At 49.5% G+C, this 17,751-nt stretch overlaps 1 protein-coding gene and 1 long non-coding RNA gene across 2 annotated transcripts; both read left to right on the top strand.

Annotated features, from left to right (window-relative positions):
• The first annotated feature begins 510 nt into the window (after nt 1–510).
• Nucleotides 511–9,315, top strand: NRN1 (neuritin 1). Its single transcript, XM_053960104.1, has 3 exons — nt 511–928; nt 5,094–5,238; nt 8,001–9,315. The coding sequence occupies exons 1-3, from the start codon at nt 874–876 to the stop codon at nt 8,230–8,232; spliced, it is 432 nt and encodes a 143-aa protein (XP_053816079.1). The 5' UTR covers nt 511–873; the 3' UTR covers nt 8,233–9,315.
• A 3,815-nt stretch (nt 9,316–13,130) lies between these two features.
• LOC128797506 (uncharacterized) lies at nt 13,131–17,208 on the top strand. Its single transcript, XR_008434166.1, has 4 exons — nt 13,131–13,408; nt 13,672–13,897; nt 15,102–15,152; nt 15,465–17,208. It is a non-coding gene; the product is annotated as an uncharacterized LOC128797506 (long non-coding RNA).
• Nucleotides 17,209–17,751: the final 543 nt, after the last annotated feature.

A 17,751-nucleotide genomic window follows, 5' to 3' on the forward strand; every position in this document is an offset into this window, starting at 1 on the left:
GGTGTCACCGCCGGGCTGCTGCCGCCGGGACTGAGCACCAGCAAAAAAGGCCGGGAGAGACCAGCCCCCCTCCTTCCCCGCTCCCCCCAAACCTCAGCCCGAGGGTGACGTCATGGTGGGGGAGGGGCGGGCAGGGGGAGGGGACCCCCGCACGTCCCAGTCCCCCTGCACGCTGCGCAGCGCGGGGGCCGGGCTGGCCAGCCCCGACGGGGCGGCCCCGGGGGCGGGGGGGGTTTTGCCGTGCTGTCCCCACCCCTGGGGGGCGGCTCCTCCGTGTGCGTGTCTGTGTCTGTGTGTGTGTGTGTGTGTGTGTGTGTGTGTGCGTGTGTGTGTCTGTGTGTCTGTGTCTGTGTGTCCCCTCCCGCCCCCGCAGCGCTCCCGCCTCGGGGGGACGGTCTCGGCTGCCGCCCCCATCGCCACCACACGGGGCAGGAGGAACGTGGGGAGCGGGGGGGGGGGGAGCTTCTCGGCGATTTATGGGGCGGGGGGACACGGGGAGAGCGGGTGAATCCAGCCTGTGATGCCTATAAATGGCGCTCCTCTTCCAAGGTGCACATTTATAAAAAAAAAATAAATAAGAAGGGGGAAAAAAAACCCGGTCGGTGTCATCCCCCCACGTCAGGGCCGGTGGTGGGCGTGAGGCTGTACTTCCTCCGCCCCCTCCTAATGGAGCGAACCATTCCCAGCCAGCCTTCCTCGCCCTCTCCCGCTGCCTCCCTCTTCCTCTCCTTCTCCTCTTGTCTCCCCCCCTTGTCTGCAAAGTCCTCCGCTGCTCGGAACTTGTTGGCAATGTCTATTTTTCAGCTTTCCCCCACGTTCTCCAAAGTAACTATTTAAAGATCTGCAGCCGCAAATGGTTTTACTAAATGTAGGATGGGACTTAAGTTGAACGGCAGTTATATTTCTCTGATCCTTGCTGTACAGATAGGTAAGTGGACTGCCAAATTCCGTGTCAAGTTGTGCGCACCCCAGCCCGGCTGATGCATGCAGGAGCGGAACGTCGGGATAACCCGCGCGGGGGGCCGCGGTGCGGGGCGGCGGCGGCGGGACCCCGCTCTCCGCTCCCCGCGTTCCCTTCGCGGCGGCAGCTTCGCGTTCCGGCACGCTGTCAAGGCAGGGGAGTCCGCAGGAAAGGGAGCCGGTTTCTGATTTCTCGTAAACCACTTTTGGTTTTTGTTTTTCTAAAGCGGTGCATGCTCACTCATACTTCGTTACTTATTTTCTCTCCGCCTCTTCCTTCTTTTCCCTCTTTTTCTCTCGGTCCCCACGAACAGTTGCATTTGTATCTGGTTTTCGGATGTCCCCTTCATTCCCTTTCACTTACAGTTTGGTGGCTCCAGTGCTAAGAAATTTTCGTTCTCTCCCCGAGGGACAGAGAAATAAGAACGGGCACAAAATGTCTTGTGAGGGATCTAGCTGGAAAGTTTTTTTTTTTGCAGAAAATAAGGGGGACAAACAAAGGTCTCCCTCTGGGAGCCAGAACGTTTTCCCATTTGTAGAGCATCTTAAAACCGAAGAAATCCCATCATTGAATTAAAGGAAATAATCAATTCAAATGCAGCGATTAAACAAAAAAAAAAAAATTTACTTTAAAAAATCGCGGAGTCCCACCGCCCAATCATTAATTTTGTGCTTGGAGAAGACCTGTCAAAAATCGAGCAGGTCCAAAAAAATTCTATATATGCTGTTACTTAAAATAGAACAGCCTTCGTTCCATGCCGGTGTGTATTTTGTGTGCTTGTTGCCGGTTTTGCTCAATATCTTGGGGTTTTCGCTGGTTGCTTTTGTTGGTTTGCTCTCGGGTTCATTTTATACATTTCTTTCCTGATTTTTTTTTTTTTTTTTTTTTTTAGTTACGAACATTCAACAATCTCCAAGTTAATGACCACTTTGGTCCTATATAGGCAAATTGTAAAGATTATCTACTGGATATGTAGATTCCCGAGCATGATCCAAAACTGGGTTTTAAAAAAAGGGGGATTAAAGCACGTCTTTTATTATCTAGAGTGTCAGGTGTGAAAAGCCCTTTGAAAATATTTTCCTGCAAAGGAATTCTGATACAATTAAAAAAAAAAAAAAAAAAAAAAAGCTCGGCATTGCTGTTTAGAGATCCTTTTGCTCGGTCACACTCCTCTCTAGAAAACCTCTGCAGCATTTTATGGGTACCAAAGAAAGAAGAGGGGGAAAAAAGATTTTAAAAAGGAGGGGAGAATTAGAAAGAGAGGCAAAAAGCCTTGGACATTTCCTCATCTAATAAAGGCAGGCAGGGGGAGAAATAGTGCAACGAAATGTTGACCTCTGGGAAATGTGGTTAAATGATGCAAACAAACCCCTACATTCGTATTACCATTCCATTTTAAATAAGGCTGAACTCTTCATAAGGCCAGTTTTTGTACTGTCACAGAAAGAAGGGGGAAGGCTTTATTTGGATATTGTCCTTAATTTCAATCCTTGCAATTTTTGTTTGCGTGTTCGTTCATTCATTTGGAGGAGGAAGATTTTCTTTCTGTTGTGTTTATTTGGTTCGGCCGAGGATGGATTTTATTTCAAATTTCAAAAGGCAGCTAGAGTCGCTGGGAAATGCCGTTCCCGGGCTGGCATGAGCATGAGCAGTCATTTGGAAAGTTACCCCCAAATACTGCTGCACACCGTGGGGATGGTGGCGGTGCAGTGGCTTTGCAGTACCCTGAAAGGGGACAGCTTTGAAGCTCGTGGAGGGTTTTTCTCCTCTCTGCTCCTCCTTCGGTATTTAGGGTAACCTTCCCCCCACCTCCTCCACACCTCCCCACCCCCGGAATCAGCTTCTGGTTGTCGGTGTGGGTGTTGTGAAGGGCCACTGGCTTTGCCCCATCCCCGGTAAAGGCTCGTGTGAAATGGATGCTCGGCTCGTTCCCAAAATGTCTATGCACCGGGACTTAAAAAAAAATGGGGGGGGGGGGTCAGCGGGGGAGGGGGGGAAAGGAGGATTTATTTATTTATTTATTTATTTAGGATTTAGGCATAAGAGACTGGAGCTGTCCGAAATCCCTGACATTCTGGGAGATGACCGAGGTGGGGGGTGGGGTGGGCTAAGTCTCCGCGGAAAGGGACAGGAGGGATAGACCAGTCGCATAACTGGGAGAACGGGGAATGGGTTTCGGGAGGGGGCACGGTCCGTCACAGAAGGTTCCTGCGGTCCTGCTGCATTGCACATTGCTGCACACTGCTATCTTTGAATGGGGCTGCGGGGTGTGGAAGGTCGTGGCAACGGCAAGGCACAAGCGACCTAGTTCATGAGAAATCCCGTTGTCTTTGAACCAGACAGGAACCGTGTCTATCCGCTTTTGCTTTTTTCCTTTTTTTTTTCCTTCCTTTTTTATATATTTTTTAAAATTTATTGGCGGGCTTTGGGGCAGCTTAGAACCGGGGATACCCCGTGCGGAGGCAGCGGCACGGGCAGACAGGGCCAGGCTGCCCCTCGGGGGCGAGGGATGTTTGGTTCACCACTGGTCCCAAACGTGACCCCCGCCATCCTCCCTCCCCCGGCCCCAGCCTGGGGCAGAACTGCTCTTCAAACCCCGTATTTTCAGCACAGCCCGACACTTTTTTGCGGAAATTCGTGGCAACACCCCCTCCGCTGTAGCTGCTGGAGCGAGATGGCGCGGGTTTTATAGGACATTGTTTTACCCTCGGGATGGTCTTCGGCTCTTCTCTATTTGTTTGCCTGGCTTGGTTTTTTTTTTTGTTTTTTTTTTTTTGTTTTTTTTTTTTTTTTTTTTTTTTTTTTTTTTTTTTCCTGTCGTAGCCAATGTCTGGAGCCTGCTGAGGGTTTGATGTGGTGGCTGGTGCTGGTGTGTGAGTGTGTGCGTCTGTGTGTGTGTGTAGAGGGGAGTGGCCACCAAGTCATGTTAGCGATGAATCAAACGGCAAGAGGAGGATTTGGGTTGAAACAGTCTCTTTTGGAGTCAGCCATTTAGCTTGTAACCGGTACCCGGCAAGGAAACACACACACACCCCGTCACAGCCGTTCCCTGGGGACACGGCGCGGGAGGTGTCCCCACCCGACGCCTGATGGTGTGGGCGGCAAGGGGCTCCTCCTCAAGGGACGGGGGAAGCCCCTTCCCGCCCCCGCTGGCCGCAGCGACATCCCCCAGGCCTAGGAACACCGCGGCGTCCCCAGCTCCCGTCACGGGCAGGAGAGCGGCCGGGAGCCAGCCCCTCGCCGTGCCCGGGTTCCTGCGCCCGCCGGGCGGCGGCGGGCATGTGCGGGATGCCGTGCGGCGGCACAGGCCCTGCCGCGGGTCCCGCGTCCCGTCCCGTCCCGTGCCCTCTCGGGGCACGCAGGAGGAGCCCGTAACTCATTCTCTTCCCGCCTTTGCAGGCGGCTGCTCTTGTATTGGTTCCTGTTGTACTGAACCGAACTACCCTTGGCTACAGCCATCCCGAGGGATGCCTGGGCAGCGGGTTTGGGGGAGTGGGGCTCACCCCGGTCCGGTCCCCCCCTACCACCCCGAGCAGGTCGGCACCCCCGCAGCTGTCTGCGTAATTTCGCGGTCCCTTCTTTGAGTGTCTCTATCACAGCTCTTTCTAGTGATTTTTTTATTATTATTATTTTAATTTAACTTTTTTCCCGCTGCGCCTTGAAAGGTGTTTGCCCAGCGACCTGGGCAATAGGGAGCGTGTGCGTGTGCGTGCGCCTGCGTTTGTACGGAGAAACGCTCCTGCTGCTTCGAGGAGGAATTTTCTAACAAAGGATCAAGTCCGGGGAGAAGCAGGCAGGGCATCTTCACCTCCCCTCCTCCTCTCCCGTTAAAGAAAAAAAAAAGGGGGGGGGGAAAGGGAAAAAAATTAATGAAATCAATGCCGCAAATCCATAGACACCGAACCCTCTGGTACCAAAAAAAGGAAAGGGCGAAAAGCCCCTGGCTCACCTCCTCGAGTGGCCGATGGCGATCCTGGCTCGGTCCCACCGCCCCTCTCCTGCCCCAGGTCGCGCTTTTAGCAAGGGCTGGGGGCGAGCGGGGGGAGGAGAAGGGAAGAGGCGAGTCGGGGGCGGCGGGCGGAGGGCTGGGGGCGGGGGCCGGCGGTGCTGACCTGTGCCCCTGCCCCCGCAGCGTACCTGGTGCAGGCGGTGAGAGCGGCGGGGCGGTGCGATGCGGTCTTTAGGGGCTTCTCGGATTGTTTGCTGCGGCTGGGCGATAACATGGCCAACTACCCGCAGGACCTGGACGACAAGAGAAATCTCCAAACGATCTGCGCGTAGGTCTTTCCTCTCTTCTTCGGGGCCGCGGGGGGAGAATGGGGGTCACCTGGGGCTGGGCAAGGGGGGTTATGCTTTGGGGTTGGATTCTCCGCTCCAGGGTCCCTCCAAGCTCACTGCCACGGGGACAGGCCGGGCTTGGGGAACAGCGAAGTCTGGAGGGAATTTTTACAACTTTTTTTTTTTCTCTCTTTTTTTTTTTGCCTCCGTGAATCTGAGGTTGTTTTTTTTTTAGCTTTTTTTTTGTGTGTGTGTGTGTGTGTTTTGTTTTGTTTTGTTTTGTTTTGTTTTCCTTTTCCCTACTTAGCTCCTCTTTCGTATTCTTTCCCTTCCCCCGATTTGCACTGGGGTGCTGACATTAGCTGCACGGGGATCCCTTCCCTTATTGCTGCCTGTGGGACACACGCTCACCGGCGGGCTCCGGGCTCCTCCCGAGGCCGGTGCGAGGTTGCCCACCCCGGCAGGGCACAGCCGGAGCTAGGAAGGCGGCTCCTCGGAAAACAAAACGTAATTAAAAAGGGAAGAGCCCTGTCATGATATGAATCGCCCAGCGGCAGAGAGGCGGCCGTCCCAGCTCCAGCTCTCTTCTGCCGCCTCCATGGCCCCGGGAAAACCCATTTGCCCCCACTTTCGCCCTGCTCCTGGCACAGGGGGAACAAGAAGGAAAGGGCAACGATAAAGGGGAATAATAATAATAATAGTAATAACAAGAATAGCAATAACAACAGCAACAAAAATATTAAGAGGAGAAAAAGAGGTCGCTTTACAAAATCGTGTCCTGCACAGGGAGGAAAGCACGAGCATTTTCGATATGTCTGGGAGGGAAAAGGAAAAAACCGCCACAAACCAACAAAACAAAAAATCCCAAACCCAAACCACACACAGACCAAAAAAAAAAAAAAAAAAAAAAAAAGCGCGGTTGCAGCACAGAGTGCTTTCCTCATTTTTCGGTGCAAAATCCCGCCATTAAAAAAAAAAAAACCAATCAAAAAAAGAAGAAGAATAAAAAAGAAATATTTAGAAACGAGACAGTATCTTTAGACATAAATAAGTTTGGAATAGTTTGGGGTTTTTCTTTTGCTCCGTGAAAATCAGGAAACAAAAGACATTAATTGGGAAGGTGAGAAAAAGGAAAGGAAAGGAAAGGAAAGGAAAGGAAAGGAAAGGAAAGGAAAGGAAAGGAAAGGAAAGGAAAGGAAAGGAAGGAAAGGAAAGGAAAGGAAAGGAAAGGAAAGGAAAGGAAAGGAAAGGAAAGGAAAGGAAAGGAAAGGAAAGGAAAGGAAAGGAAAGGAAAGGAAAGGAAAGGAAAGGAAAGGAAAGGAAAGGAAAGGAAAGGAAAGGAAAGGAAAGGAAAGGAAAGGAAAGGAAAGGAAAGGAAAGGAAAGGAAAGGAAAAAGGAAAAGGAGTGTGAAGAGACCCTGTAACACTCCTCTCTCCCTACCTAGAGATTTATGAGTCAAACACCTAAAAAGGCTGGCACCTCTCTGTAAATGCTGGGCTGTGTTTTACTTTGTGTCCTGCAACAGAAATAAATACCCAGGGGCAGCAGCGTCCTGATATGGTATCTTGTGCCCTTGAGTGCCAGACCAGATGTGATCCTGATCTCTAAAAATATCTCTTTTCCCGACCGCCTCCCACCACCCGATTGCCTTCGCCCTGTGCCGGGATGTGTATTGAAAGGAGATGGTGAAAGATTTAATTTTCCTTTGGGAGATGCAATTACAGCAGAAATACTGCAGGAGAGGCACACTCTCAGACTCTGGCTTCTCAGTATCTCATTATTTATTACAAATGTAGCAAACATTGGGAGTCTACAGCCAGCTTAGAGTGCTCATAAATTAGAGGCAGTAGGACTACTTTGGAAAAAAAAAAAAAAAGAAAAGAAAGAAAATCAAGACCCCGTTTCACAGACGTCTGCCTTGAGGCATGGGGGAAATCGAAGGCAGAGGGCAGATTCGGGATGATTTTTGATAACTCAGACATGGAGAGGAAAGATCCTCCAGTATCCTCCCTATACAGCCCCTATGGGACACGGGTGCCTGCCCCGGCGACAAACGCCGGTCCAGTCCCCGTGAAGAAAGGAATTGTAAAAAAAAAAAAAAAAAAAAAAAAAAAAAGGAAATTTGTGCGAATAGCTGGAAATTATCCTAGGAAAGCGAATCTCTTCCCTGCCTATAGACGCCTGGCCACGGATCAAGAGTCGCTCCCGCTGCCCTGCTGCGGGTCGGTGCGAGGCACCCAGAAGAGGGAAGATGCTCCTTCTTCCTTCTTTTACCCTTCCTGCTTCTCCTACTCTTCCTCCTTGAACTTTTCCTGCAATAAGGGCCTTTTCCCGCCCCGGGGAATCCCTCCCGAGGGTTTCTATACGCCACACTCGCAAGGGTGCCTTTCCCACCCCCATCTGCCCGCTCCCACCGGTGACGAGAAACCCTCGGGACGAGCCCGCGGGCTCCTGAGCTGGCTCCTGGCAGCCAAGGGGGGCATGTCCCCTCCTCCCGTCGGGCAAAGACCCCTCTGCCAGAGACCCAGCACAGCAATTTTTGCAGCACCCTGACAGGGCTGGTGCCGAAGGCGGGGTTGGGGATGGGGGGGACCCCCGAATCCTCAGCCAGCGGCTCCTCCCCGCCGGCCCAGCCTCCCTTTTAGGCATGCCCGGCTGGCTCCGCCGGCGGGAGGAGGGGGCGGCGGGCCCGAGGGGCGGGCCCCCCCGGGAAGGTGGGCGCGTGCCTGTTTTGACGCCGGCTGCTCTCCCTTCCTGCAGGTACTGGGATGATTTCCACGCCTGCACCCTCACAGCGCTCACCGATTGCCAGGAAGGAGCGACAGACCTCTGGGAGAAATTGAGACGGGAATCCAAAAACCTCGATTTCCAAGGCAGCTTATTTGAACTGTGCGGAGGCGGCAGCGGCGCGGCACCGTCCCTCCTCCCGCCGGCCTTGCCCCTGCTCCTGGCGGCTCTGTGGGCCGCCCTAGTGACCTGGCTGCCTTTCTAGGGGGCGAGCACACTCACACCCACACCCTCTCCATGTGCTGGATCTATAGAGGAAGTGTCCATCCGTTGCTTTGGGGACGTTGTGCTTTTCTGTGGTTGATGATGATGATGATGGTGGTGGTGGCTGATGATGGTGAAACACCCATGTAGGACTGTGGAAGCGTTTTCTTTTTTTTTTTTTTTTTTTTTCTTTTTTTTTTTTTTTTGTGTTTTATTTGCCAAATCTTACCAAACAGGCAGCAGCGCGCAGCCCAAATCGGACCTCAGCTTTACTATCGCTTCGAATCAAAAATAGAGAAAAATATAAAGAAACTAACTCGAGCCCTCGTTGTGCAAACGCAATCTCAGGAACGGCTCTGGGCCACCTACTGCTAAGGCTGTAACCGGCCGGGTACCTCCCGGCGAGCCACGGGCTCCGCTAAAAATGTGGCAGTGTGCGAGGCGAGAACAAAAACCGCAGACAGGAAAAGGCACTGGCGAGAAATCCAAGGTAGATGTCCACGTGTGAAGCATATGGTGAATAATTCACAATCTCTCATCTTTCCTCCACAGTCGCTTGTTTTTTTTTGGTCATTCCACTGGAAAAAAATTAAAAATAAATAAAAAAGAACATTTTTCCTCAAGGGGAAAAGAGAGCGAGAGAGGGAGAGAAAGAGAGGGAAACGAGCAGCTAAGGAAGGAAGGAGCAAGAGAAAGAAAGACGTGTCTAAATGCCCGGAGGAAGGAAGGAATGCTGCTAACACCTCTGAGTTTACCTTTACTTGCTGTTCGAAGGCATCTTTCCGAATTCACTGCCTTTAATTTTTTCCTCCTCTTTGTTTTAGATGTTACACATAACAGCAAAATACCTGAATATCCAACCGTAGAGATCACAAAAAGGGGGCTTAAATGTAAACCTAAAGGAAAAAAAAAATAACAACAGCAAAATGATTTTGGAAAAAAAAAAAAGAGCCTTGATTTTAAAAGAGAAGAAAAATGTAATTTAAACAAAAGTTTATTATAAAGTCAATTCAGCAAAAAATAACAAAAAAAGATTTGCTACAAAGTATAGACAGAAGTATAAAATAAAAATTATTGTTTGAAATGAGGGTGTCGTCCTTTTTATAAAATATGCCTAGAGTATCTTGGAAAGGACAGGTCTTTTAAGGCAAGGAAGTCTAAATCTTGAACCCATCCCTTGACGAACACGGCAATTTCAGTTCAAACAAGGACAGGGTGCCTGAATCGCTTAGTCGGAGCCTTTCTCTCTCTCTCTTTTTTTTTTTTTTTTTCCCCTTCCCTTTCTTTTGCTCCTTAAAAATATGCTGTAAATCCTCCCACCCTCCTCCTCCTCCTCCCGAAGCCGCGAACCGCAGCACCCCCGTTTTCGCGGCCGCCCGGGACTGGCGCAGAGAGCCCCGCGCAGCGGCGGGGGCGGGCGGCGCGGCTCTCCCGCGGGCACGGAGCGGTGCCGAGGCCCGGCGGAGGGAAGGCAGCAACCACCATTAAGGAGGAGGCTGCGGAGCCGGAGCCGGGGCGCAGAGGAGCCCTTTCATAATTAATAAGGCAGCTCAGCCGAAGGAGCAAGGAGAAGGGGGGACGGGGTATTGATTTCGCAGCAGAAGCTGCTCTAACCTCGGCTATTTATAGACGCCTGATGCCTTTATAAAGAAATACACATCAAATAGTGAACACGTCCTTTTTACTTATAAGAGGAGAGCCCAGCTGGCGATCGGGGGTGGGTGGGTGAGTGGGTGATGGGGAGGTAGGGACCACGAACTGGTGCGAGATGATTTATTCCGTTGGGGAGCCGTTGCCTGTGCGATAGCTCTCCTTTGCCAATGTGTAGGGTGGCAGAGTCTCTCCTTCGCCCCCTCTCCCTGCTCCCTCCTTTCCCAAGGTCCGTAATGCAATGTGTAAGCAATAGCAAATGTAACAGTTCATAAATCAAACAGTGGGTCGCAAGCCAATCTGCATTTCCCAAACGGATTGAATCCCAGCAACGAATGTGCTCAGGAACTAGAGCCAGGCGCCTTTACCACTGGAAGCAATGTTGATTTTTTAATGATAAAATACATTATGTGTGTGTTGGGGGGGCTTTGCAGAGCTCAGTCTCGCTTCGGCAGACACAGGTCTGCTTGAATTTCGTTTTACTTTGGCCTCCCTCTAGATTCAATCCCCACCACCACCAAAGAAAAAGGAAAACCCTGGAGAGCAGAGCTTTGTTTAAATGGTTTGGGTTATTTTCCCTCCCCACAGAGGATCTAGATCTAAATTGATTTTTCTGTGCACATCTCTGTATTCATGAGGTCAGGCGCTGCTGTTACGGTTTCCTGTAGCACAAAATGCTACAGGAATTTTGTATGATGCCGAGGAGAGAGGGGAGAGGAAGCCCTTGCTAGGGTGTCAGGGGCTCCGCAGCTTGCTGTCTGCGCTGGCTGGGCGCCGGGGACCCCCTCCGGCGGCCGGCAACGCGCCCCGCTCCGCCCCGGAGTGCCCGGGAGCCGGTCCCGCCCGCTGCCGGCATCCCCCGGCTCGGCTTCGGGCGTGCTCCTGCCGCCGCCCCCGCCTTCCCGGCTGCTGGACCGTGCCCGTCCGTCGGAGGACGATGGAAGGGAGCCTACCAGCTTTCCCTCACCCCACAGAAGAAAGCTGAAACGCCCTAAAAAGGGAGCGAGCTCCAGCTCATTAGCGGACTCGAGTTATCTTCGTGTGAAGTTCAATTACTAATGAATGATCTCTCCGTAATTAGCACATCCCCCAGTTGACTCTCCGTTGAGGAGAATAATAAACGGTGGCAAACCAGTGAAAAACAGCGGAGAGGATGGGGAGGGTGCACGGTGGTCGTTCCCGGGCCCCTTTCCTCCCTTCTGTCTCCTCCTGGACTCTGCTGTTTGGGGCTAATAATTGTCGGGCGCTCATCCCCGGGGCACAGGCCGGTCACCGGGCCTGCCGAGCTACCTGGGATGCACTAACCTGCATTGCACCCCGGGATTTCCCGCACAGGCGGCAGGGACGGCAGCAAATCCCGGTCCCGCCGGCTCAGCTCGCCCTGGACAAACTGGCAAGCGAGGCTCTTCCCGCCGGCAGGTCCGTGATTTTTTTTCGGGGAGCACGAGCAATCAACAAACTCCCCCTTCCCTCCCGCCTCTTCATTTTATAAGAGTCCCCGAGTGTGCAAGGCGTTGGTTGTTCCCTTTCCTGCTCCTTTCAAGGACCATTTCTGAAGCCTGAGTGCAATGGTCGATTTTATGTATTTAATTTTCTCGACCACAGGGATAGATGGCTGCTCTGCCTTGCCATGTTGTGTGGGCAAGGAAACACGAGCCCTCCGCCAAGTCCCAGAAAAGGACTGAGTGTACTGGACTTGCCTCCTGCCGCCTTGCACCTGTAGGGTTTGTAAAGGTTCCGGGAAAGGGTGGGCTGTCTCTTGCCAGGCTGGTCCCACTGCCCCAGGCAGTGGCTGCTGTAGCAAGAGCTGGAAGAGGTTCAAGCCTCTAACATCCCTTCTTAACTCCCGTGAGCTGGTGAACTGGAGAGGGAAAAAATGCAACAGAAGAGTGTTTAAACCTTGACAGTGACCACAGTAAAATTATCTCTTGCTTAAAAGAAAATGCGCACACACGAACGCATAAAGGGGGGAAAAAAAAACCCCAACAAAACAAAACATAAATGCAGATCAATAGGGAAAAAACCCGCAGCTGAAACAAAAGACAAGCCAGTGCATTTCTAGCTGGCTGGATAATCAGGAAGAGTTGCAGCCATTGCGGCTCTGCCTGCCCTAATTCCTATTCCCAGCTCCGACTGAGCAACCGCAGCCCCGCAGTCCCCGGAGGGCTGCAGAGCGCTGGCTCCTTCTTCCCCGGCAGCGCTGGATGCACCCGTGCTTGGCCTGCGGCTGCTCTCCTGCTGCCTGCCTCCCTCCCCCTTTTAACAGCCTGGCTGAGCCCTGCAGGGAGAGCTGCACCTTGGCCCGGCTCGGGCTGCCCTCCGACACAGCGAGACCCTGCCAGCACTGGGCTGAGGTGCTGGCGGTCGATTATTTTTGCTTTAAGGAAAAAAAACCCAAACCTTTTCCCATCTGTTCAAAGGCTGTAACAGGGAGATGGAGTGGGCCTGTGCTGGGAGCAAAAGCTTGAGCCAGGACACACAAAACTAAGGAAAAATCTGTCTGAGTGGTAGCGAGAGCAAACTGGTTGGTGCTTATGGGGGGAGCAGGGAGGCATGGTATGAAAGTAAGGTGCAGTATCCATTTCTGACAGGACTCTTTGGTGCCTATATCTACATCTCAGGGGAAGCAGCCAGTTACTGATGGTCCTTGGCTCATTTGCACAGTCTAGGGATGAATGGATCAGTAGCTCTTACAGCCCTCTTCCACTCCAGGGTCCTTTTAAAATCTATGCAGTTGCTGTCCTGCCCAGTAAGTTCTGTGAAGGACTGACAACCTAAGGAGAAAGAGAACAGTTCAGCCTTTCTATTCACCAAGCAGATTAATTAATGACTAGTGCCATTAGGTGGAATACAGTAGTGCCTGAAGGCCCCAATTAAAGGAAAAGTGAGCTTGTTAAATCCAGAAAGCCAGATTCTCCCTCTGATATTCCTACCTGATGCAGAGGTGGTGCCTCCAGGGTGGGCAGCAGGAATAGCCCTGGCTTTCTATGTGAGCAGCCTCTGCTCCTTCCCCCCTCCCTCCTCCACCTCTTCCCTCTCCCCTGCTTTAGCTGCAGATCCTGCTTACAGGGTGCTGCAGAGCAAGGCTGTTGCAGGAGTTGGCTGGCAGGACTTGCAGGAGGAGGTGTCAAATCAGCTTATTCTTCTGAGCCACTTCATTCTTCATCACGAGTGGGTTTGGGTGGGCTTTTTTTAGTTTAGGTTTTGGGTTTTTTTGGGCAGGGTTGAGAGCAGGCAAAGTGGTGGGGATTGCAGAGGAGTCTGTTATGAAATCAGATGTGGTTTTAGATGTCTGAAAGAGTTTCTTTAGGCTAAAGGCAGCCGAAGATCAATTGCACTGTTGGCAACTGTGCTTCCAGGTGGTTGGAGCCTCTCTTGAGGGACAGTTTCAACCCAGGGCCCATTGCAATGGTAGTACAGGAAAGGGCTTTCATTTGCTTTTGGGCTAAGGACCTTCTGCTGCCTAGTTCCACAGTGAGAAGAGAAACTGGAGATGATGTGGGAGAGTGACAACAGCATTATTACTGGTGAGTTACTGGCTGTTCCTTTCCCCTCAAATCCCCATGGTGGGTCTGTGTTTGAAGATTTTGCTTAAAGCCCTATGCTCCTGAACTATGGGTTTGCTAACAAATGGGCAGACTGTGCTGGCACAGACTTTGCCTTTTAGGAGGTACTGAAGAAATAGGTTGAAATGGATCAAATTCTCAGAAACCCAGCCTGTGGCTTGTGCCTTAGCTTTTTAGGCTGTATTGTATGTTTATATTGTTTCTTTGTTTGCTTATTTCCAAAGCTGATATGAAGAAAAGATGGAAACAGCCTCCTGAAGGTCAAGGTGAGACTGACCAACACCTGATTGCTGGAATTCACCAGCAGTAATAAATCCCTGATCACAGGTGCTGGAAGTCTCTTCAGAGAAACAACATTGCTGCAGGGGACAAACAACTAGTCCTGACCTTCTTTACACAGCCATTCTCTGGGAAAAAGTATCCCCTGAAGTCAATGTGGATTCTGTCTAGGTAAGGATTTTGAATGCTCAGTTTTACCTCAGATGGGAATGTTATCCCAATATGAACTCCAGGTTCACGGTAACAAAACACAAAGATCTTTGTGTGTGCATTGTGCTTTGCACCTCCACATTTCTTGTCCACTATATCAATTTATTAAGGACTGTGAAAAGCTTACTAGATCTGTCAAGCATCAGTGATCAAATCTGCAGGGCACCTTTTTTTTTTTTTTTTTTTGCCAGGAAGCAGCCTCAAGAGTGGATGGGCAGTGCATCCTTTAATAGCACTTTAATACCAGCAATTTCTTTAACACTTTGGAAACTATTGGATATTCAAACTGATGCTCCCTAAGGCAGCGAACGAAAACCTCAGAACCTCAGTCAACCAAAGTAAAAACCAAGTAACCAACCAAAAAAAAAAAATTAGTAACCATAAGAAAGAAAAAATCACTGATAGTGATAGGAGTTGTTTTAATCAGATTTATCCCATCTTAAACCATCTATTTTGCTGCAGTCACTGTCAGTAAGTTTCCTTCAGATACAGCCATGTACATGGTCTAATTCTGCCAAATGCACCTCTTCAAGAGTCAAACCATGTGTCTAGTACAGTCTCTCTTTGTCAGGACTTCTAATTGTAGTACTTCTGACAATAGTAGTACCTTAAGTACAAGAAGTTTTGCAGTAAATGGTCAGTTTGGTACTTATGCTTCTCTTAATGCATTTTATTTTGACTGGGTAGTGTAAGAGGTCTTATCCATTCCTGTGCTCCCCTGGGGCACTTTCAATTTTCCAGTCCTCTGGCACAAGCTGCCTTTTGCAAAGGAATGATTCCTGTAAAGGCACTGCCTCATTTTGTTTCCCATATTCTGAGAAATCCTTAAATTATGTTGTCAGATGAAAAATCCAGAACATATTTTGTTAGCATGGAACATTGGTCACATTAGTCTCGCAATGCCTCATTGAAGGATCCAATATGTCAGAAAATTGTCCTAAGCTTTGCTGTTTATTGAGGCTTAATAGGTGCCCTTGTCACTTTTACTAGAACCATGATGCAATACTTGTTTTTTTTTCCTGTTGCCAAGACATTTCACTTGATTTCCTTCACCGTTACTCCTAGTGTCTGTAAAATGGGAGTAGCACTTTCAAATCTTTGACATTTGTGAAAAATGCTATATGAGGAGATAGCCTTTATTAATTAGAAAAATTTTATCTTTTAGCTTTCATCAGAAGAAAAACGCCCGGACTGAAATGACAACAACAAATAATAGGTAAAGGATGCTCCCCTGTTGCTTCACAGATCCGTTATGTAACAGAAACCATTCAGCCCTGGGTGCAGGAGAGTTGTGGTTCACGTCCCTCGCTGAAGAAGCCTCGTCTTAAAGAAGGTGGTAGCAGCCCAGCTTCATGCAGGTGCTGCACTGCAGGCATTTCAGGCTGTGAATTTCAGCCCGTGCCCTCGGCTCGACTGTTGACGGGCAAAATCCGCGTCCATTTTCAGTCATGTCACTCACTGCTCACAAGCCCCCTGTTTTGCTGTGCATCAAAAGTTTATTTAACTACCTTCCCTCCATTTCTTTTAGGTGTTGGTGATTTGCACTCTCTCTACCTAAATCAGATATCTGGCACATCAATACTTAGAAGGCTTAGGAGAAGAAGAAAACATCAATATTTCACTGAACAAAAAAAGTTGCACAACTCCCCAGTCTTTATTTTAATGTCAGCTGTTAGTTCATAGTTTTTCTTTTTTTTCTGTAAGATGATTGATTTCCACTTCTTTTTGAATCCCACCTGTGCAAATAGCTTGTTTTTTCTCCCTAGCAAGTGTTAACAAGGAACTGCGAGGGTTTTGCTCAGGCTCAGTAGTCAGGCAGTCCTGGGGTGCCTGACTTCTAGGAAAAGCCACAGCAGGAACAAATGAGAGCCAGCCTACGCACCAGGCACAGCTTTTGCTGGTCCTCAGTCTATGTTCCAGCTCACACTGATGGTGAATGAATCGCCGTTAGCAACTGCAACGCAGACCAACGCCAGGAGGACAGATCCGGACGAGTTGGATGCTTCATCATGGAGCTGCCCTTAGAAATGATGGCCCATTATAAGGCAGCTTCACCCTCCTCAACAGAGCCCACGGCAATTTAGGACTTGCTCTGCTCTAGTCTGTGCAATTTCATCCTTTGTGTGAACCAGATCATGCAACTGGGGGCACCGGAGTCACAGGGAAGTCGAGTTCCACACGAGGGCTGGCATGAGAAGGAGCAGCAATTAGCTCTAAATTCACTCTTACCAGCATGTCATTTCTGTGCTCTCCCCTGCTGCTCTGCAACTGGAAGCCTTGTGCTCTAGAAGGGGAGAAGAACATTTTGCTCATGCTCATATTAATCAAGTCATCTTGTGAGCTGCTGAATCTGTGAAATTGTATCTCCCATGGAGTTCAGTGGTAATGACTGTCTTCGATGTGGACTCTCTGGTGTCTAATAATACAGTTATATTTCTGCAGTGGATGCACTCCCAGCATTTTTTCTCCTCTGCCTGCCTACTTCCACAGCACTTGTAGGCAGCTCAAACCTTTGAGACTTCTATCCCCTGTCAAGTTTGATCAAACTCAGTTCACAGGCTCAAAAATTATTTAGGAGGGACCGACTGGCACTTGCACAGACAGTGTGATCTCATAAGCTTCCTTTCCTTGGGAAACTAGGCTACCAACCTAGCAACGGGGTGAAAAAAAGCCATCCTGCTAGCAAAGAGGACCTAAACACCAGGAGGAAAGAGGGGAGGTGGGAGAGGAAAGTAAAGCTGTTTTGAAGGGCAAAAAATTGCTGCCTGGTGGCTGCAGAGCTCTCACACACTTAAAGGGCCAGCCTTGGAGATACATGCTGGAGAAAATATTCTCCACGAGATGGAAAGTTTTCTCATGAAAATTGGTAAGGGAAAGAAATGACCTGGATTCATCTCACCACCTGGCATGCTGAATGGATATCTCTATGGCAAGGATTGTCTCTGGTGACACTCGTTCCTCCCTGTGGATTAGAAGAAGACACAGACACAATTAGCATGCAACCTGTATGCCTGCAGCATCTAAAGCGAGGTGTGTTCTGTCCCAAAGGGAATTATCTTCTTCCCACTTTCTCCTTCAGACCAAAGTTTTCCATGGTGCTGCTGCAGGGTTTGTTACTTCATGTACTACATTTGTATTTTAGAAAAGCTGCTGTGTGTCTTAATAGCTGCAGATGTATGCATGGTTTTACTGGGCATTTATTATCACGTATCCTCTTTGCACTGAAACCTTTCCTGTCCTTGTATCTTATGGAATAAAATTCTTTAAGTGAGCTTTAATGGTTCTATGATTCTACTTTACAAATTAGGGAGCTGTCATCCCACTTCTATTTGCTATCATACAATGTTTGAGGCTGTCAAAAGTGTTACAGTGCATACTGACGTAAATTGATATTTAATTTCAGTAATTACAATGTCACTAATTGTGTTTTTGCACCTGATGCAATTACTCACATTCATCTATTGAGATCTTCTTTGTTCTTTCTGTATTTAGGCATTCCCTTATTCTTTAATATTCCCTGCCTGTGGCAGATCATACAAACAATGAAACTTGGAAATAAGAGATCAGACCTTCCCATCAATTTCTGTGTGCCAGATGAATGGGATAGTTTGGAACTCTGTGTGTACCTGGAGTGCAGGATATGCTCAAAATCCCATTGACTATTTTTATGTAATTTCTATGAGGTTTAGAGGGGGTCTGATTATCCAAATATTGCACAGTGCAATTGTTTGCACTGGCCTACTCCTAAAAGTTTTCTAACTTTTAGGGGGCTTTTTTGCTTGTAGCCTTTCATTTAAAATTACTCCAGGGCTGCT

Source organism: Vidua chalybeata, chromosome 1 (assembly GCF_026979565.1).
Source record: "Vidua chalybeata isolate OUT-0048 chromosome 1, bVidCha1 merged haplotype, whole genome shotgun sequence".
Classification (NCBI taxonomy): domain Eukaryota; kingdom Metazoa; phylum Chordata; class Aves; order Passeriformes; family Viduidae; genus Vidua; species Vidua chalybeata.